This window comes from Pelobates fuscus, chromosome 8, assembly GCF_036172605.1.
Source record: "Pelobates fuscus isolate aPelFus1 chromosome 8, aPelFus1.pri, whole genome shotgun sequence".
NCBI lineage: Eukaryota > Metazoa > Chordata > Amphibia > Anura > Pelobatidae > Pelobates > Pelobates fuscus.
Genome location: NC_086324.1, coordinates 72555715 through 72572343, shown reverse-complemented (window position 1 = coordinate 72572343; position 16629 = coordinate 72555715). Strand labels below are relative to the sequence as shown.

Below are 16629 nucleotides of genomic sequence, written 5' to 3'. Positions count from 1 at the left end.
GTTGTACTTATTTGTGAAGGAACATAAATTATGTTTATAGTGAATTAGATTTTTGTAAAAACCTATTTCTAAATTTCTTTCTTTGTGATGTTGATGATATTCCTATTTAACATTTTGTAATCTTTTTGTGTTTTCCTTATTTTGTTTAGTGTGTCCATTGTTACTGTTTACTTTAGGATTTGTTTTCTTACCTTTGTTTACATGTCCATCTACAGGTTTTTGCAACAGCTTGACGAAGACTTGGAGAAACAAGAGAGTCTCTTGAGAGATCTGCAAAAGGAAAACCTCTCTGAGGAATATGTGAAGGAGGACCGACATCTTCTCACAGGCATACATAAGCAAGAGGAAGAGCTCAGTGATTTATCAGAGCTGCAGTGTCCGTACAGGAAAGAGCTTGGTTCTCCAGGCGTACACATACAGTACGAGGGAGAACCTGGCTCTTATGTATCAGAGCTGCAACGCAGGCACGAGGAAGAGTTAAATGCATGTGTGTCAGAGCTGCAGCGCCAGCACCAGGAAGAGATCAAAACTCTTATATCTGAGCACGAAGAAGAGATTCAAAACCTGGAGACATCACACTTATCAAAACTTGACACTCTGGAGTCATCCTACCTTACAGAGATCCAAAAGATCCGCGATGAGCACACACTCGCTCTGGCAGATGTGGAGCTCTGCTTATCTGAACGCCTTCAAGAAAAGGACAAGGAAATGCAGGACAGATTAGCTCAGGCTGAGGCACAGTGGCTGGAGCGACATGAGCAAACATTACATCAATCACAGGAACTCCTCAGGAAAGAGCTTGCAGCCATTCATATAGAAAAGTTTCAGGCCATGTCAAAGGAGCTTGAAGCCGCTCACATGGTGAGAATGTTACGATTTGCATCCTTCTTCTTAAATCTCTACGTTATCAGAGAAATCGATAACTAAATGTCAAACTCCACAATTAATTGTTGGGTATTAATAAGTTTTCTTCCCAAAATGGAATGCTTAACCAAAATTTAACAAACTCACCTGTTTGTCAAGTAGAACCGTGTTGGCAAGCACAACAGAAATGAAATGCTAGAACTGGTTTTAATTCATACTGCTGTAAGCACCAGGTGTCTTGCCGCACCTTGCTTTCACAGGTCCCTGAGCACCTGGTTGCTAGGATAGAGTTTCAGTGCAGATCGTTAAAAATCACATGTTCATTGTTTGAACCAGGATAGTCTCTAAAGTCGGCCTGTAATGCAAAGCTTTAAGAAAATTATTGGCATATGTAACATCTATGGTGCAACCCAGATTAATATTTAAAAGCACTGTATAGAGAGACTGTTATAAAACATTTTGTAATGTCAAAGCATGCCGTGAATCCATTACTTAAACTGTACGACAATCCTGCCAATGTAAACTAGGAAGTATGTCTGTGCTTGTGTTGTCAACCGCTTTATTGTATTATGTCCAAATGTTTTGGCGTGGAACATTTGTCTTGTGTGTGTGATCGAGACACCGTCATAATGACTTTTGTAGTGGGGAAAATCCTCTAGGGGATCTATGAATAATAAGATTAACACAAAGGTGGATGTCCTATGTATTGTAAGCCTGTCCAGAAATGGAGTGTCCTGATGGTTTTAATGGTATAAATGAGAACTAGGTCACACCATTGTCTGGGATGTTTTGTCAAACAAATGCAGTTTTTCCTTTTGTCAACTGTTCAATGGCTGGAAAGACTGGACATGAATAGTGTAGCATGTCTGCCAAGTGGCAGTGGTTTTAGATTTGCTTTAAGATTTAAGATTTGTACTCTGTCAACTTGATTGCTAGGTTTCAAAACATACTGTGTATGTGATGCAGCCAATTTACATATTTTTTTTTTTTTTTTTTTTAAATTAACCATTTGTAGGCTGATGTGAGTGAGAAACTTAGTCAGTTGCGGTCCCAGCTAGAAGCAGAGAAAAATCAGGCATTGGATGCACTGCGAGAAGAAGTGTTGCAAATGGAAGAACAGAACCGGCTTGTGTTGCAGGAGCTGCAGGACCTTCATAGAGCACAGGTTTATGAGGAAAGCCTGGAACAGTCACAAAAACTGCAGACTGAACTGAACCGATTGAAGGAAGAGCTTCAAAAACAGGAGGTCAGTACCTTTTTACAGGTGACCTCACACCATGCATATTTCGAGTCTCCTATATAGCCACTTTAGGTATTTCTCTTTTCAAATCATTACTTCGAGGTTCAGATTTAGACCACTTAAAGAATGTATGCATTCATACTCGTTTTATTTTTAAATTTCTTTATTCACATTTATATATTTATTTAGTAGTCAAAGAATAGCAATACAGTAATTAAACTGTATAAAAACAATGTAGCATTACTTTGTCCATTATAACTTGTATGATAAGTTAAGCGTTGGGCACCAGTACAAAAACTACCAGCAAGCAGAATATGCGATTTGATTAGCTCATTCTTAATAAACACACAGATCCAAGACCATTCATTATTAAATATAATCGAGATCTTGTGGAAGAAAGCAGATGAATGTTTAACAATTGTCATTAGTTTGCCCATTTGCATATTACCTTAACTTTGGCTAAGGGTGTGGAAACGTGAAAGAAGACTTCAGCAAGAGCCCTTCGTGCAGCTAGTGCAAGATGAAAGATTTGTTTATTTTGAAATTATATCAAAGGGGCAACAGGCGTAGATGATGACGACAACAACAACAACAAAATAAAACACCCAAGGGTCAAATAGAACAAGTTTCTCTTAAACTTTCACATAAATGGTGACTCTTGGGCTAAAAGAAGGCAGCCAGAGGATGTGACCACCAGATGTGTATGTCGTTTCCCTTTCACTCTTACAGTCTCCAGCACAGGTGAAAGAGGGATGCATTAATTACTTTAATTTGGAGACAATTAACTGATTCTACAAATTGTCTCTATTGTCTTTCAGTTATTAATCTCAGACCTGAATTCTGAACTTCAAGACAAATGTGATCACCAACAGCAATTACAAGAGGAAATGGAGTTGCTCAAGTGTCAGTCAGAGATGCTACTTGAGCAACAGGTCACTCAGTTAAAGGTTTGTGTATGCTGAGGTTTTCTTGGTACCTGGGATTGTGATTTACTTTGATATATAGAATAGTATTGTAATATTTAAATTGGACAACAATTCAAATTTGTCATTGACTTAATCCTTGTGTTGGCTGTCTTGTTCTTAAGGATGAATATGAAGTATTAAAAAGTACTGCTGTACAGGAAAAAGAGGAGCAACTTAACATAGAAGTGGAGAAAATGCGGACCTCCCACCAGCTGGAGATTGAACGTTTAACGGAGCAGCTCCAGGAAAAAGGCAAATTAGTACTAAATGTAAGTGGGGATCCTTGCAGCACAAGTGGGAGTTGGTCACTACACTCGGTTATAGATGCAAAATTAGATCACCTCAGGATTTAGAGAAGAAAATATGAAGAAAATGGGAAAACATAGTTTGTGTTGTTTTTGTTTTATTTTATTTTTTGTAAAAGTGTTTTTTTGTTTTTTTAATATAAAAAAAAAATATATATATATATAAACAATGCACAAGATCCAGCGCACTCTCCTATCTACTAAACAGCAACTTCAATGTTGACAGATTTTATTAGTTTTTAAAAACACCTAATCTAGGCAAAAAATTTTATAAATATATATAAAATTTATACATACATACATTTTGTGTTCTTGATACTCAAATATTTATCAAATGTGCATGGTACCATTTGACTTATAAAAGAGAAACACATTTTTTTTTCTTTTTCTGTCAGGAGGGTGAAGTTGGTTTTAAAATGGACACGGTCTTTATTAAGTAACAGCTCCATTGTGTTGATTTGAAGAGAGTAACAAAAAAAAGTGTATGTCTGTCTTTACATCATGAAACCAAATGTACACATCTAGAAATAACGCATAAGTCTTTACAGTGCTTTTAAACACACAATCCAATGCAGCAAAACAACCCAAAGTGTATTGTAAATCTTCCACTTAATAAATGTTCTTCAGACCACATAAAAAGGTGAAAAAACACACACAATGAATATGGTTGTCTCCTGTAGTATACAAACCTATATGGTATAAAAGAAAGATTTCATAGTGCAATATGTTATTGAAGGGGTTATTGGAAAACTCACAATCTCTAGAGCCTATAATTTGGATGCGGTTTGGACGGACGTGAGGAAGAACGGATGTGGAAATGCCTTCATGATTGTGGAGGTGTTTGGAGATGGTACATCCTAAACCAGACAAATAGCTGCTCCTTAGGAAAGGACCTTAACAGTGGAGAATGGGAGTTACTCAATTTTGGGACTGGCAAATACATATATTTCGAAAGTAAACTGTACCTCTGATATTGTAAAAGGCTTAGTTCCGGTTTCCATATAAGTTTCCCTTATGAATTTAATTTGGGATGGACATTCATTTGGGGGAATAGGAAGGATATATACTATACTTGGTTTTTGAATGTACATATGCACCTGACTAAGACTGTTTTTAACAGTTAAATTGTGGTGTGCTGCAATATTATACTTTATTTTATTCTGTTTTGAAGCAAATATTAATGAATGTTATTTTAACTTTTATTTTGGTTCCTGAAAATATTTTCTGCTGCTACTATCCAGCTAGCTTTGGGACCTCCATTCATCTGAAGCAAGGTGTTACTTCGAATGTCTCTATTTAGGACATTTACTTGCCTGAAGCAAGGTGTAACTCCAAGCTTCCACAGTTTAGAGTCAATTTATAGGCTCTAGAGATTGGTTTATTTTTTTTGGTCTTCAAAAAGCACTACTTTATTTACCTATGTACATACATATTACACTTTAAAAACTCTTTTATACTACAGGAGACAACTATACTCCTTGTGTGCGCTTTTTCACCTTTGTATGTGGGCTGTATGTGTCTTTAGAGTGCTCACCTATGCCAGGACAAAAATGTTATTCATACTACATTACAGGGCTTTGCATTTTTGCAATGAATTTTTATTTTAACATAATGCAAAACATTTGATATATATTTGTCTTTCGCAATGTATCAAACTGAACGTGTGAATGGCCAATGCAGCAATAGTACAGAGCACAGCATGCAACATTCTAGTGGCCCAGCTCTGTAAAAGCATTACAAGATGGATTTGTAAAACCTCATCAGCCCTGGGCTGCAGTTTTTTGTGTTGCCGATGCAATGGTTTAAAATTGTTTTAACTTTCATTCTTTGTATAATGTGGGAACATCTACCTCCTCTGGAATTACATGTCTTCTGCTTTTGTTGGATACAGCTCCAAGCTGTTGTCGTAGCAACTGTCTAGGGTTGAAACTTTAAAGTAATGCTTTGTGCACTCTGCTAAAGCTATGCTCTATGGTGGCAGCTTATTGTTTTGGTGCAAAGCTCCTCCCTATGCCTCTGGGCATTAAACCCAAGAAGTGTAAATGTAAGGAAGCTGCTTTTGTTGCTGGGTTACTGGAACAGAACGTTTGTAAGCAATGGAAAGGGACTTGTTGCACCCAGACCCCATTCTTAACATGAGCCTAGAATGCACCATCCACAAGGATGATATACCCAGGTCATGCTCAGCTTTCTAATGTTGTTTTCCATGTCTCGGACTAATCAGTTGCAAGAGAGGGTGTCTGTCCTGACCAAAGAAATGGAAACTTCCGAGACACAGCTTGACGTTCTCGTACAGAGGAGGGAGCGAGAGAACCAGGAATCTGACAATTTGGTAGCAATGCTACGAACAGATGCACAGAATTCTCAACAGGAACTGTGAGTTTGTTTTAAGAGAAATTAGGGTTTGTGACCAAAGGGGTATACATCTAAAATGTCATTGGTTTTCTCTCTGTAGCTGCAGATATACATTTCATTTTCATCAAATCAGTCCAAATCTTTATTCCAATTGTTTCATCTTAATAGGAAAGCACCATATCAATAATTTCCTCTTGAATTTACTGAAAACAAAATCATTACAGATAATGTCCTAAAGTGCTGAAAAAGTTAAACAAAATACATTATTTTACTTATTCCCTCCCCCGGACAGAAAAATAAATCTGATTCATTGTCTTGGTGTTTTGGCTTCAGAATATTATCTCTCATTGCAACACTGAATTTGAAATCAATGTCACGGGTTACTCTCATGTTTCTAGGTCACATGACTGAACCAACAGTTCAGTATATGTATTGTGCTACCAATCCATTCTCCGCATCTGGATTAAATGTTTGAAACCATGTGAGCATCCCTTTTTTTCTGCATGCTAATTTGCCGTATAATAGAAAGGAGCAGCGTCAAAGTATAGCTAATTTGTCAGCCCAATATTGTACTTTCAAAACCATGGCCACAAACAATATTTTAGCTTTATACTGTGCATTTAAAAATGATCCTACTCAGGTCTGTTTTCATATTGTCGGTGTTAACCATTGGGACATGCAATGTGTCCCTTATTTCAAACAAAGTTTCGGTGTTGTCCGTCTATAATTGCTTGTTTTGTATGTAGTGATTTTTACTATTCACAACAATGTGTAATTTCTTTTGAAGAACTGTTTCTGTTAAATGATTTACTAGTTGGCATTTAGGTTATTTCTGTGTGTAATGTGTAAATAATTCACTTAAAACTGTACTCATTGTCCGGCTTTTACAATGTACAGATGTTAAAATGATTTGTATGTCACTCTCCAATGTAATTTATTTAATCCACATGCTTTTCCATGGTAGATTAGTGATGCATAGTCTCTTCCAGGAAAAAGCTGCAGGATTCCTGTCAACGTCTTCTCAAGGTGTTTACTGAAGTTCTAAAAAGCTCACTATCCATAGAGGATCTGATCTCTAAGAACATCAGTGTCTGCTTAGATAAAACACTGTTGCCAAATGATATTGATGACAGCATGGATACTACGACAAAGCCATGGGGAATCTCTGTGCAATGCAAAGACCGCGAGCTTCCAGACAACGGTAAAGATCTTACATTTACTGAATTTTTACTATATCAATACTTTGTATGCTATAGACTGTGTACATGTTCTCAGTAGTAACTGTGGAAATATTCTGTTTGTAAAGAAGTAAATGTATTTTTTCTAATGTTTAATAGATGCACTGGGGTTGAATTACTTATTGATGGTAGCCCCTTCTTAGAAATTCTCTATAGCTGTCGTTGTTGTGCTCAGAAGTATGTAATTGACCTTAATTCCTCCTGTTAGATGACAAGCATCGTGCTAGCCCAGATTGTGACACGATGACTGAGCACAGTTTGATGTCCTCCGATGAAGGCTGTGAAGTGTCAGAATATCTATGTGACAGTGTGCTCGGTGGCCTTGAGGTTGGCCTAGAGAATGAAGAGAAGATCCTACAGATTAGCCAACGCTTGCGAGCTGCAGTTGAGCGACTACTTGAGATGGTTAATGGTTCAGAAATCCAGGTGAGCACCACACTGATAGTTTGAAGCAAAACATTACTATGTTAATGTAATTTTCAGTTCAAGTAAAGATAAACTCTTCATTCTAATCCGTTATGAAACTATTAGGTTTTCTTCATCTCTGACTGGCAGGCAACCTCTCTCATTCCTTAAATTGCTCTAATTTTCTGTTTATGTAGATTGAGCAGACTCGTGAGATGCAGACTCGTTTCCAGGTGGAGTTTCGTAGCAGGAACCAAGAAATGGCGATGGTTGTGAACCAGAGCCAAGACCTTCTGAAACGATTGGTTGAAGAGACCGAGGCTAAGAATAAATTACAAGTGGAGCTTCACAAAGCCCAAGGTGAGGTGCAAATTTAACAGTTTCTGTTTTATATCCGGATTAAGCTTACTATTTTACTATTTTGTATCTCTAATCTCTGACTCGACTGGACAGTCCCTTAGACAGCACATGCTCTACTGCAGCGTTTCCCAATTGGTGTTCTTGCCAAACCGTTTATTAGCACCGCTAAATTACGTCGTCATTTTGAGCAAAACCACGCAGAGTACAAAGATAAAGACATTGACTTTTTTAAGCGAAAGCTAAAGGAGTATCAGAAGAGCAAAAAAATTCAAAATGCTAACGAAAGCCACAGAGGCTTCTTACAGAGTGAGTTACCACATAGCATGTGCCAAAAAAATAGTGTCATTTATTTTAAGGGAGAAGTTGATTAAAAAAAAATTTAAGCCGTCCCACTCTCCAACAACAGTTTTGCGCCATATTCATGATCTTGCTGATGACATCCATACTGAACTAATTTCTTGACTAAATCAATTTGATGGGTACTCACTGCAATGGGACAAGTCCACAGATGTTTGTTAGATATAATTTTGACAAACAGATTGAAGAAGACTTGCTTCTCTGTGAACCTTTGAAAACTCATACCACTGGTGAGAACATCTTTAACTGTATCCAGAAGTTCATGAACACACACAGTAAAAATTAGGACAAATGTGTAGATGTGTGCAGTGATGGTGCCAAAGCAATAGTTGGTGAAAGTGGCAGGCGCTGTGACACAAATAAGAAATGTAGCAAAAAAAACAGCACCAGTTCTCACTGTCCTTCAGACATGCACTGGTAGCTAAAAATATTTAAATCTCACTTAAAACTGTGCTAGAAGAATCGGTCCAGATTATTAAATTTATAAAAAGTCGACCATTACAATAACGACTATTTAAAATTATATGTGAAGATATGGATAGTCACTGCTCTGCTTTTGCAATCATAAGTCCGTTGGCTATCACGAGGTAAAGTCCTTGTTATAATGTTTGAATTGTGTCAAGAGTTGTTTGCATAATTCTAGGATCATAAATTTAGATTCTGATCGGTTAACAAACACTCTGTAGTTATTCAAAGTAGCATATCTTACGGACATATTCACCAAATTAAATGTTTATCACTCCAAGGAAAAAACACTAATATTTTTAATGCAAGAGATAAAATATTTCCACTGTCTCGTAAGTTGCAGTTTTGGACCTCATCTGTTGAGTAAAATAATTTGAACTCTTTGCCAACACTTAAGGATTTTCTTGAAGAATCAGAAATTGAACTTGAAGATGTAATTCGCAATGAAATTGTAGTTCATCTTCGCCATTTAATCACATCTATTAATCCGTATTTTACATTCTTGAATGAAAACAATGAGTGGGTTCGAAATCCATTCATAAAAGACAAGCCAGCCAATTTTTCTGATGTAGATTTTGAGAATCTGATCGATATAACTTCTGATAGTCAAAGAAGTTTCTCTTATTGCTTTTTGGGGATGATTTACGCGAAGAATACCCAGAATTGTCCAAGCTGGTAATCAAAGTTCTGTTGCCATTCGCCAGCACATACTTATGTGATATTGGATTCTCGGTTTACTCTGCAACAAAAACAAAGTATCGAAATCAACTTGATGCAACTGCAGATATGTGAATACAATTGTCAACAATTAAACCAGATATAAAAAGAATTTGCCAGCAAAAGACAACATTACACTCTGCTCACTGAATGGTTTGCACTGCGCTACTATACGGCACACTTTTTTTGTTGCCATTCCAAAGTTTTTCTATACCATGTCAAAGGGTTCCAAGGGAAAAATTAATTGGGGAAACCCTGCTCTAGTGTGTTATTTGCAGTAACATGCTCATAGTGGATTCAGTTCCTTAAGATTTAGCTTGTGTGTGTATGTGTGTGTGTGTGTGTGTGTGTGTGTGTGTATATGTATATATATATATATATATATATATATATATATATATATATATATATATATATATATTTATATTTCGGCATCTTTTTTTTTTTTTTTTTTTTTACTTTTTTTTTATTTTAGTTTTAACATCCTTCTATGTATTCACATTTTAAAATAATAAACCGTATATACAATGTTTGGTTATGATTTTGGCTATAAAGAGCAAGGATGTATCTCAATTAAATGTGCTGTATATCAAGGGAACAGATAAAGAGGAAAAAATATAGTATCAATTGGAATTAAAATGAACTGAAGATTGGTGCAGCACAGAATATAAGATCATTGGTTGGTTTACATGGGAAATAAATGAATTGTAAAGGAATGTATTGGTGATATTGTGGTGTAACCTTCCCCTAGACTAGAGCATAATGTCTCTACTCCAAGATGGATTTCAGAGTGTTTTTAGAGGGTGTTTTTGAAGGGACGGTAGAAGTGGAGAAAGAGTTCAGCAAGGGAAAGAAAGTAGAGGGCTACTTGTTTGTTTAGTGCGTTGTGTTTTTATTTTAATTTTTTTCTTTTTCTTTTTTTTCTTGAACCTGTTTTATTGACATGGGTAACACATCTTTCTATCTGTGTTGCACTTTCCTATTTCCGTTTGCTGTCTTATCGACAAAATAATTGTTTCCAACACTCTGATTATTTACTAGACCCCGAATCTAAAATGGCAAACTATGATAAAATAATTAATAGATCTAATATTAATAGCAAGAGTTCACAAAATGCTGTAATAAAGTTTCGAACCATTGGGACATGTAATGACCCATGTTTACAGATTCTGCATACATTACTTGTCTTAACCCCAAGCCTTCTGTGCTCCGGTTTAATCTACCTATTAGGCCTCATTGAAGGTTATGCTGTTGAAAAGGCTTCGTTGGAGGAGGAATTATCACGAAAGGAGGGTGCAGAGCGCCACTTGGTTATGGAGCTGGAGAAGTCTCAGGAACAATTGAAGATCCTTACTAAGGAACCTGCTATATCTAAAGAGCAGAGGGAAGTGCTGACGCGGCTGCAAGAGATTCTGTCTGGAAATGTAGAAAATATTGAAGTTGGTGAGAAGCTTTTGAGTTTACTTTAAATTGTGAATTAAAGTTCAAGCATAAACTTTTGTAATCCTTGGTATTGCCCCAAGTAAATATAGGCATAAGAAAGTGCAGCTTGATTTCCATGATTTTTTTTATATTTATTTATTTTTATTTATTTTTTTATTTTAAATTGGTAACAGGGTTATAATCTGGATTATGTAACCTTGTTGGCTTAAAAAGACTTTGCTTGAAAATCTCTTGTAAGGGCTTAAGCATAAGGTGTCCAGATCCCCTTTCTTCCTGGATACACCTGAATTTGTTGTGTTGATCGACATAACAAAACGCTGCCCTGTACTAAGTAGTGTATATATGCTGTAGGATGCCTGATTTACTTCCTGCATAATTTGACTTCTGCTTACTACGGGGTGTCACTATGTTGCAATCAATAAGTACTATGTGTCCTCGAAGACATGGTGGACATGGCGTCCTTACTTAAATACAATAGTTCTTTTATTGTTACAAATGACACCCGATTGTCGCCAACAATAGAAAAGCATTGTGATTTATCAGCAACTATTATTTATTAGGACTCCCAGAGGGTGCTTGCCTTCAGCCCATGTTCTAATCCGTGCTGGGCTATGTATCTGTTTGTATCGTGCCTGCTTGTCCCCTCTGTCTGTGAGGTGTAGGCAAAGCACTCGAATGGCATGCTTAGGAAGTGTGTTTGCGAGTCTATTCATTATACAGTCCTTCACAAATTTCCCTTTTGTAACTTGGATAAACCCTTTGCATGTAAACTCTAGCTGACTTGTTTAAGCTTTATCCAAATTGCACCCCATTGTTCAAACTCTCCTAGGTTTTTTTACTCTCCTTGAAGTTAGTAGAACCTCTGAATTTAGCTTGTTGCAGGTACTGGACATGATTCCAACACTGCAAATGGCATGCCACGGCATTTATTCTACAAGTGGGGCCACCATTTAGGATTTTGGTTGCATCACTTGTAGAGATCAGTATTTTTTGTTTGAATTGCAGTTTCACTTGGAAATGTGGATATCCTAAAGCCCTATTTGGTCTCTACCATTTATTTATTTTTCTGCAGAATTACTGAAGGAAACTGAACGCTTGGCCAAAGATAAACTAGAGCTGCAATGCCAGGCAAAGAAGGATCAATCCAATTTACTTTCTCAGATGAAGGTCTTGGAAATGGAGCTAGAAGAACAAATGTCTCGCAATCAGGAGCTTATGAAAAAGACCAGTGATATGTCTGACCTTAAACAGCAAATCCAGTCTCTCGAAAAGCAACTGAAAAACCAGAGACAGTTCATGGATGTAAGTGATTTAATTTTACTTGGTAAAAGGTTAGTCATCTGGAAAACAAAACGGTGTGTCCTCTGAAATAGAGTAAAAATTATTACAAATTTCCATAGGTTTATAAATGCCACTGCTTTGCAATTTCCAGATTCCACCTATTTTATTACTAAATGCTGCAAAATTATTATGGGTGTAGGTTTGATTAGTTATTGTGTTTCCATTTTATTCCACTTCAGGAGCAGGCTGTAGAACGTGAGCATGAGCGAGATGATTTCCAGCAAGAGATCCAGAAACTGGAGGAACAGCTCAAACAGACATTGAAGAACCAAGGAGAATTCAGGGCCTATGGGGTGAGTGGAACATGTGAGATGTAAATGTGTTTTTGGTATATGATAAATATGAAACCTATCGTGGCCCACATCGTCCGCGTATGTGCTGACATTTTTATATAGTTACATAGCTGAAAAGAGACTTGCGTCCATCAAGTTCAGCCTTTCTCACATATGATTTTGGTGTTTATACAAAAGAAGGCAAAAAACATAGTCTGAAGCGCTTCCAATTTTGCAACAAACCAGGAAAAATTCCTTCTTAAAGGACCACTCTAGTGCCAGGAAAGCATACTCGTTTTCCTGGCACTAGAGTGCCCTGAGGGTGCCCCCACCCTCAGGGACCCCCTCCCGCCCGGCTCTGGAAAGGAGAAAGGGGTAAAAACTTACCTTTTTCCAGCGCTGGGCGGAGAGATCTCCTCCTGCTCTCCTCCTCCGATCCTCCTCTTCTCCTCCCCGTCGGCTGAATGCGCACGCGCGGCAAGAGCTGCGCGCGCATTCAGCCGGTCACATAGGAAAGCATTCACAATGCTTTCCTATGGACGCTGGCGTGCTCTCACTGTGAAAATCACAGTGAGAAGCACGCAAGCGCCTCTAGCGGCTGTCAATGAGACAGCCACTAGAGGACATAGGGGAAGGCTTAACCCATTCATAAACATAGCAGTTTCTCTGAAACTGCTATGTTTCTGAAAAAATGGGTTAACCCTAGAAGGACCTGGCACCCAGACCACCTCATTAAGCTGAAGTGGTCTGGGTGCCTAGAGTGGTCCTTTAACCAATAGTGAGCTGGACTAGCCTTAATGGAGCACAAACATGTATTACTACTGTTTGGATTAAGCACCGGCCCTCCCTAAAATAATTTCAATATTTTTTTACTTGCTTGTAGTCCTCCTGCACTGGTTTTGCTGCTGCAGCCTCCACTCCTCTTTTGGCTACTGATGATCTCATCTAATACAATGCTTTCCCGTAGGGAAGTATTGGGAGACTAGTGCACATGTGAGGCAATTGTCATTATACGCCAATCAGCAACTCCTGATAGTGATGCATTTACTCAATCTGCAAAAGATTGCAAAACTGCAACAGGAAGCCCCCCTAGTGAGGCAATGTAAACACTGCCCTTTTTTTTTTTCCAGAATATGCAGTATTTGCATTGTAGAGACCGCAGGGACAGTCTCTTTACACTAAAAACACTACATTACACTGCAGTGGTTGTGTAGCTTAGTGTCAATTTAAACCGTAAGAAGCCCAGAGTTTCTAGTATACTACAGTTTTAGTTCTTATTACAGTGGGAGGTTAGTATAAACAGAAAAGAAAATGTGGCTTGCCTGCACACGTGTACATATGATAATATATATATATATATATATATATATACTGCATGTGTATTCTATACAGATTACTCTTGTTCTTTGAAATTAAAGTACTGGAGCTGGGGAAATATCATACCTTGGGAATCTTTCAAATTCCATTATTTTAGACAAAAAAATATCCCCCTGCTTGTTCTTTATAATTCACAGTTTACATAATTTCAAGTTATTTAGGCTGGCAAAAAAAATTCCATCAAGCTCAGTCTTTCGCACGTATCTGTTATGATTTCAAAACCGCAGTTAGATATTCCTTTGTATCAACAATCTCTCTCTCTCTGTCTATCTATCTATCTAATCTCTGTTATTTTCTTGAACATCTTGACTTTACAAAAATTGTCCAATGTACAGAATCTGATAAAACAATCTCTCATAATTTGCATATTTATTGTTCTTTACTTTAAGGCACCTGTCATTTTTATTTTCTTGTTTCTTTCATGTTTCACCATTCTTTGATTATTTAACTTGTTCTTTGTGGGGTATTTTCATGCATTTAAATGAAAAACAGAACAACAAAAAAATACGTTTCAAAAACGTAACTTCCAGGCTTTTTTTCCCTTAATTATTAAAATCCCCCACCATACACACCCCATCTCCACCTATTATCTTCTCTTCCTTTAAGCCAAATCTCAGAGTATGGGTGCCTCCATTTTGTCCTCCTCAGCCCTTGATGTTTGCAGTTTGTTCGTTTTAAGGGATTATTTTGAATGATGGCTTATGGGTAAATTTGATTGGCAACTGAAAAAAAACCTTGTTTAAGTTCTGCCCGTAGAACGCCATAAGTAGAGTAGTCTCTACTTTACATTATAAAAACCATTAAAAATAAAACTAAGGTGACTTTCAAATATTACAGATGAGGGGAAATTGAGACACAAAAATTTGCAAAGGGAAGTGCCTCTGCCATTAGTGAAATCTCCTCTCTTTTTGATTAGATGGATGGCCTCTTGTCCTTTTTGTACAGCCATATTAATGAACATTTTATCAGAGAGTTGTTTGTACCGGCCATGTATATATTTGTATTCTCCTCTGTGACATCCGATTTGCTAAATTAAACAATTTTTCTCCTTTATCTTGCCTTTCTTAATAACACAAATTTCCTGTTCCCCTTATTAATATTGTAGCCCTCCTTTGCATTTTTTTAGTTTTTTAGTTCCATAATATCCTCTTTAAAACCCTTTGCAGCGCATATTCAAGGTGGGTATAGTAAATAAAGTTTCATAGCTTAACCCTTTATTTTCGAGTTAGTTAACTTTAATACATTTGGTGTTATATTGAAGTTTGCTCTTACCAATGTTTGTTTTAGTTCTCTTGAGGAAATCTAACCACCGATATTAATGTATAAAGTAGTTTGACACTTAAAATGGTATCCCTTTCCTCTTTTCTATGTGATGGTGACTCAGCTACATGACTGGTGTATTCAGGTATAAGCATGCTACCTTTCAAGTGAAATAATCCCCTTTTTCTGTTCAATGCCCTTCTAACAGTCTTTCCATTTTGCATGGCTGTAGCAAATAAGCTAGTGTCTACTCTAACCTGTAGATCCCCAGTACTCTAGTATTCCCGCATGGCATATCTTTGTAGTACCAATGGTACATCGATTATAAAGCCTGCCAATTTGTGATTGACATTTTAAAGGGACACTCCAGGCAACGAAGGTATGAGGATGCATCTCAAATAACAGCATCATGGGGGGGGGAAATCATTCTGTTGTGTGTGTGTGTGTGTGTGTGTGTGTCTGTCTCTCTGTCTCTGTTTCCCCTTCGAAAAAACTCCTGCTGCTGGGCATTTCTCGGAAGTACATCCCACTTGTAAGTTTTGTTTTTTGGGGAGTGTATATATGCATCTTTTAATTTGCTTGTGCTCTGTGTGAACTTCAGCCAAGAGTGTCCATTTAAACTGTTCTATCATATGTTCATACGTTTAATCAGAAGACTTTCCACCTCTATTAATTCATTGTTAATTTCTTTTTTGCTTTTCTATTTTTGCATTTGATCTACAGATCTATGCCTTCCAGTTGTACTTCATTTTTTTTTCCTGATCAACAGGTTGAGAACTTGGAAGCTCAAGTGAAGGAAAAAGCAGATAACTGCAATGCACTACTACAGGGAAAAGATGATCTTGAGCAGCAGATTGCTGAAAGGAATGAGGAGATTGACAAGATGTTGTTGCGAATACAAGAGCTAGAACAGGCTGCCCTGAGTAACGCCGAGGCAGCTAAACAATGTGGTCAACTGGAGGCTGAACTACAGAAAATGCGCAATGTAGAGAAGGAGCTTTTACAGGTACTGTGTCTGTAGGGCAGCGACACATTTACATGGCATGTTGCAGGGCTCAAACCTTCAAGTCCTATGCTACTAGTCAGGCTTAACAATTACTCGCCAATGCAAGGCTAGAGGGTCCACGACACACATTTACCGGGGAGAATTTCTATTCACCAAGGTTGCATTTTTACTCTCCCGGGGAGGTGGGCAAGTGTAAATTTTGAACCCTAGTATATTGCACACATTAGTTTTAGAGATAGATGTATATATTCAAACTATAAAATGTATGCAATGTAATCAAATGTGAAATCTCCATCTCCTGTATCTGGACTCTTAATGCTGGACTTAAACAAACTAATTTAGTATTATTTATTTGTTCTCCAAGTTTGTTTATATTTTATATACTAATCATCACTAGCATAACTGAAAAGTTAAAAGGTTTTTTTTTTTTTTTTTAGAAATCATGTTCTAACATTTCTAGTATAAAAGTTATTCTAGTCACTATACTTGCTCTGCTAAGTTACCAGAATCCACATGTTGAGATGGTCCTCAGCAAATAAATTCCTAATTGCATGTGTATACTGTTGTCATTGGTGAATGGTGTAATTGTAGGCTGGATGCCTTACTGCTTTATAGGGATGCAGTTGATAACTTGGCTATGAATGGCCGTAACTTGAATA

The 16629-nt window shown here is 37.2% G+C and overlaps 1 protein-coding gene across 4 annotated transcripts in view; it reads left to right on the top strand.

Moving 5' to 3' along the window:
• The window catches only part of PCNT (pericentrin), a 106231-nt gene that overhangs the window by 70293 nt on the left and 19309 nt on the right, over window positions 1-16629 (top strand). For 3 of the 4 annotated variants that reach the window (XM_063430042.1, XM_063430041.1, XM_063430039.1), the window contains 13 exons: window positions 216-861; window positions 1880-2110; window positions 2923-3051; window positions 3192-3338; window positions 5599-5750; window positions 6719-6930; window positions 7176-7393; window positions 7570-7732; window positions 10502-10714; window positions 11787-12016; window positions 12235-12348; window positions 15089-15109; window positions 15734-15970. In XM_063430042.1, the coding sequence (XP_063286112.1) occupies window positions 216-861; window positions 1880-2110; window positions 2923-3051; window positions 3192-3338; window positions 5599-5750; window positions 6719-6930; window positions 7176-7393; window positions 7570-7732; window positions 10502-10714; window positions 11787-12016; window positions 12235-12348; window positions 15089-15109; window positions 15734-15970 (2713 nt within the window). The remainder of the gene's footprint in view (window positions 1-215; window positions 862-1879; window positions 2111-2922; window positions 3052-3191; window positions 3339-5598; window positions 5751-6718; window positions 6931-7175; window positions 7394-7569; window positions 7733-10501; window positions 10715-11786; window positions 12017-12234; window positions 12349-15088; window positions 15110-15733; window positions 15971-16629) is intronic. The other variant, XM_063430040.1, reaches the window with a different exon arrangement.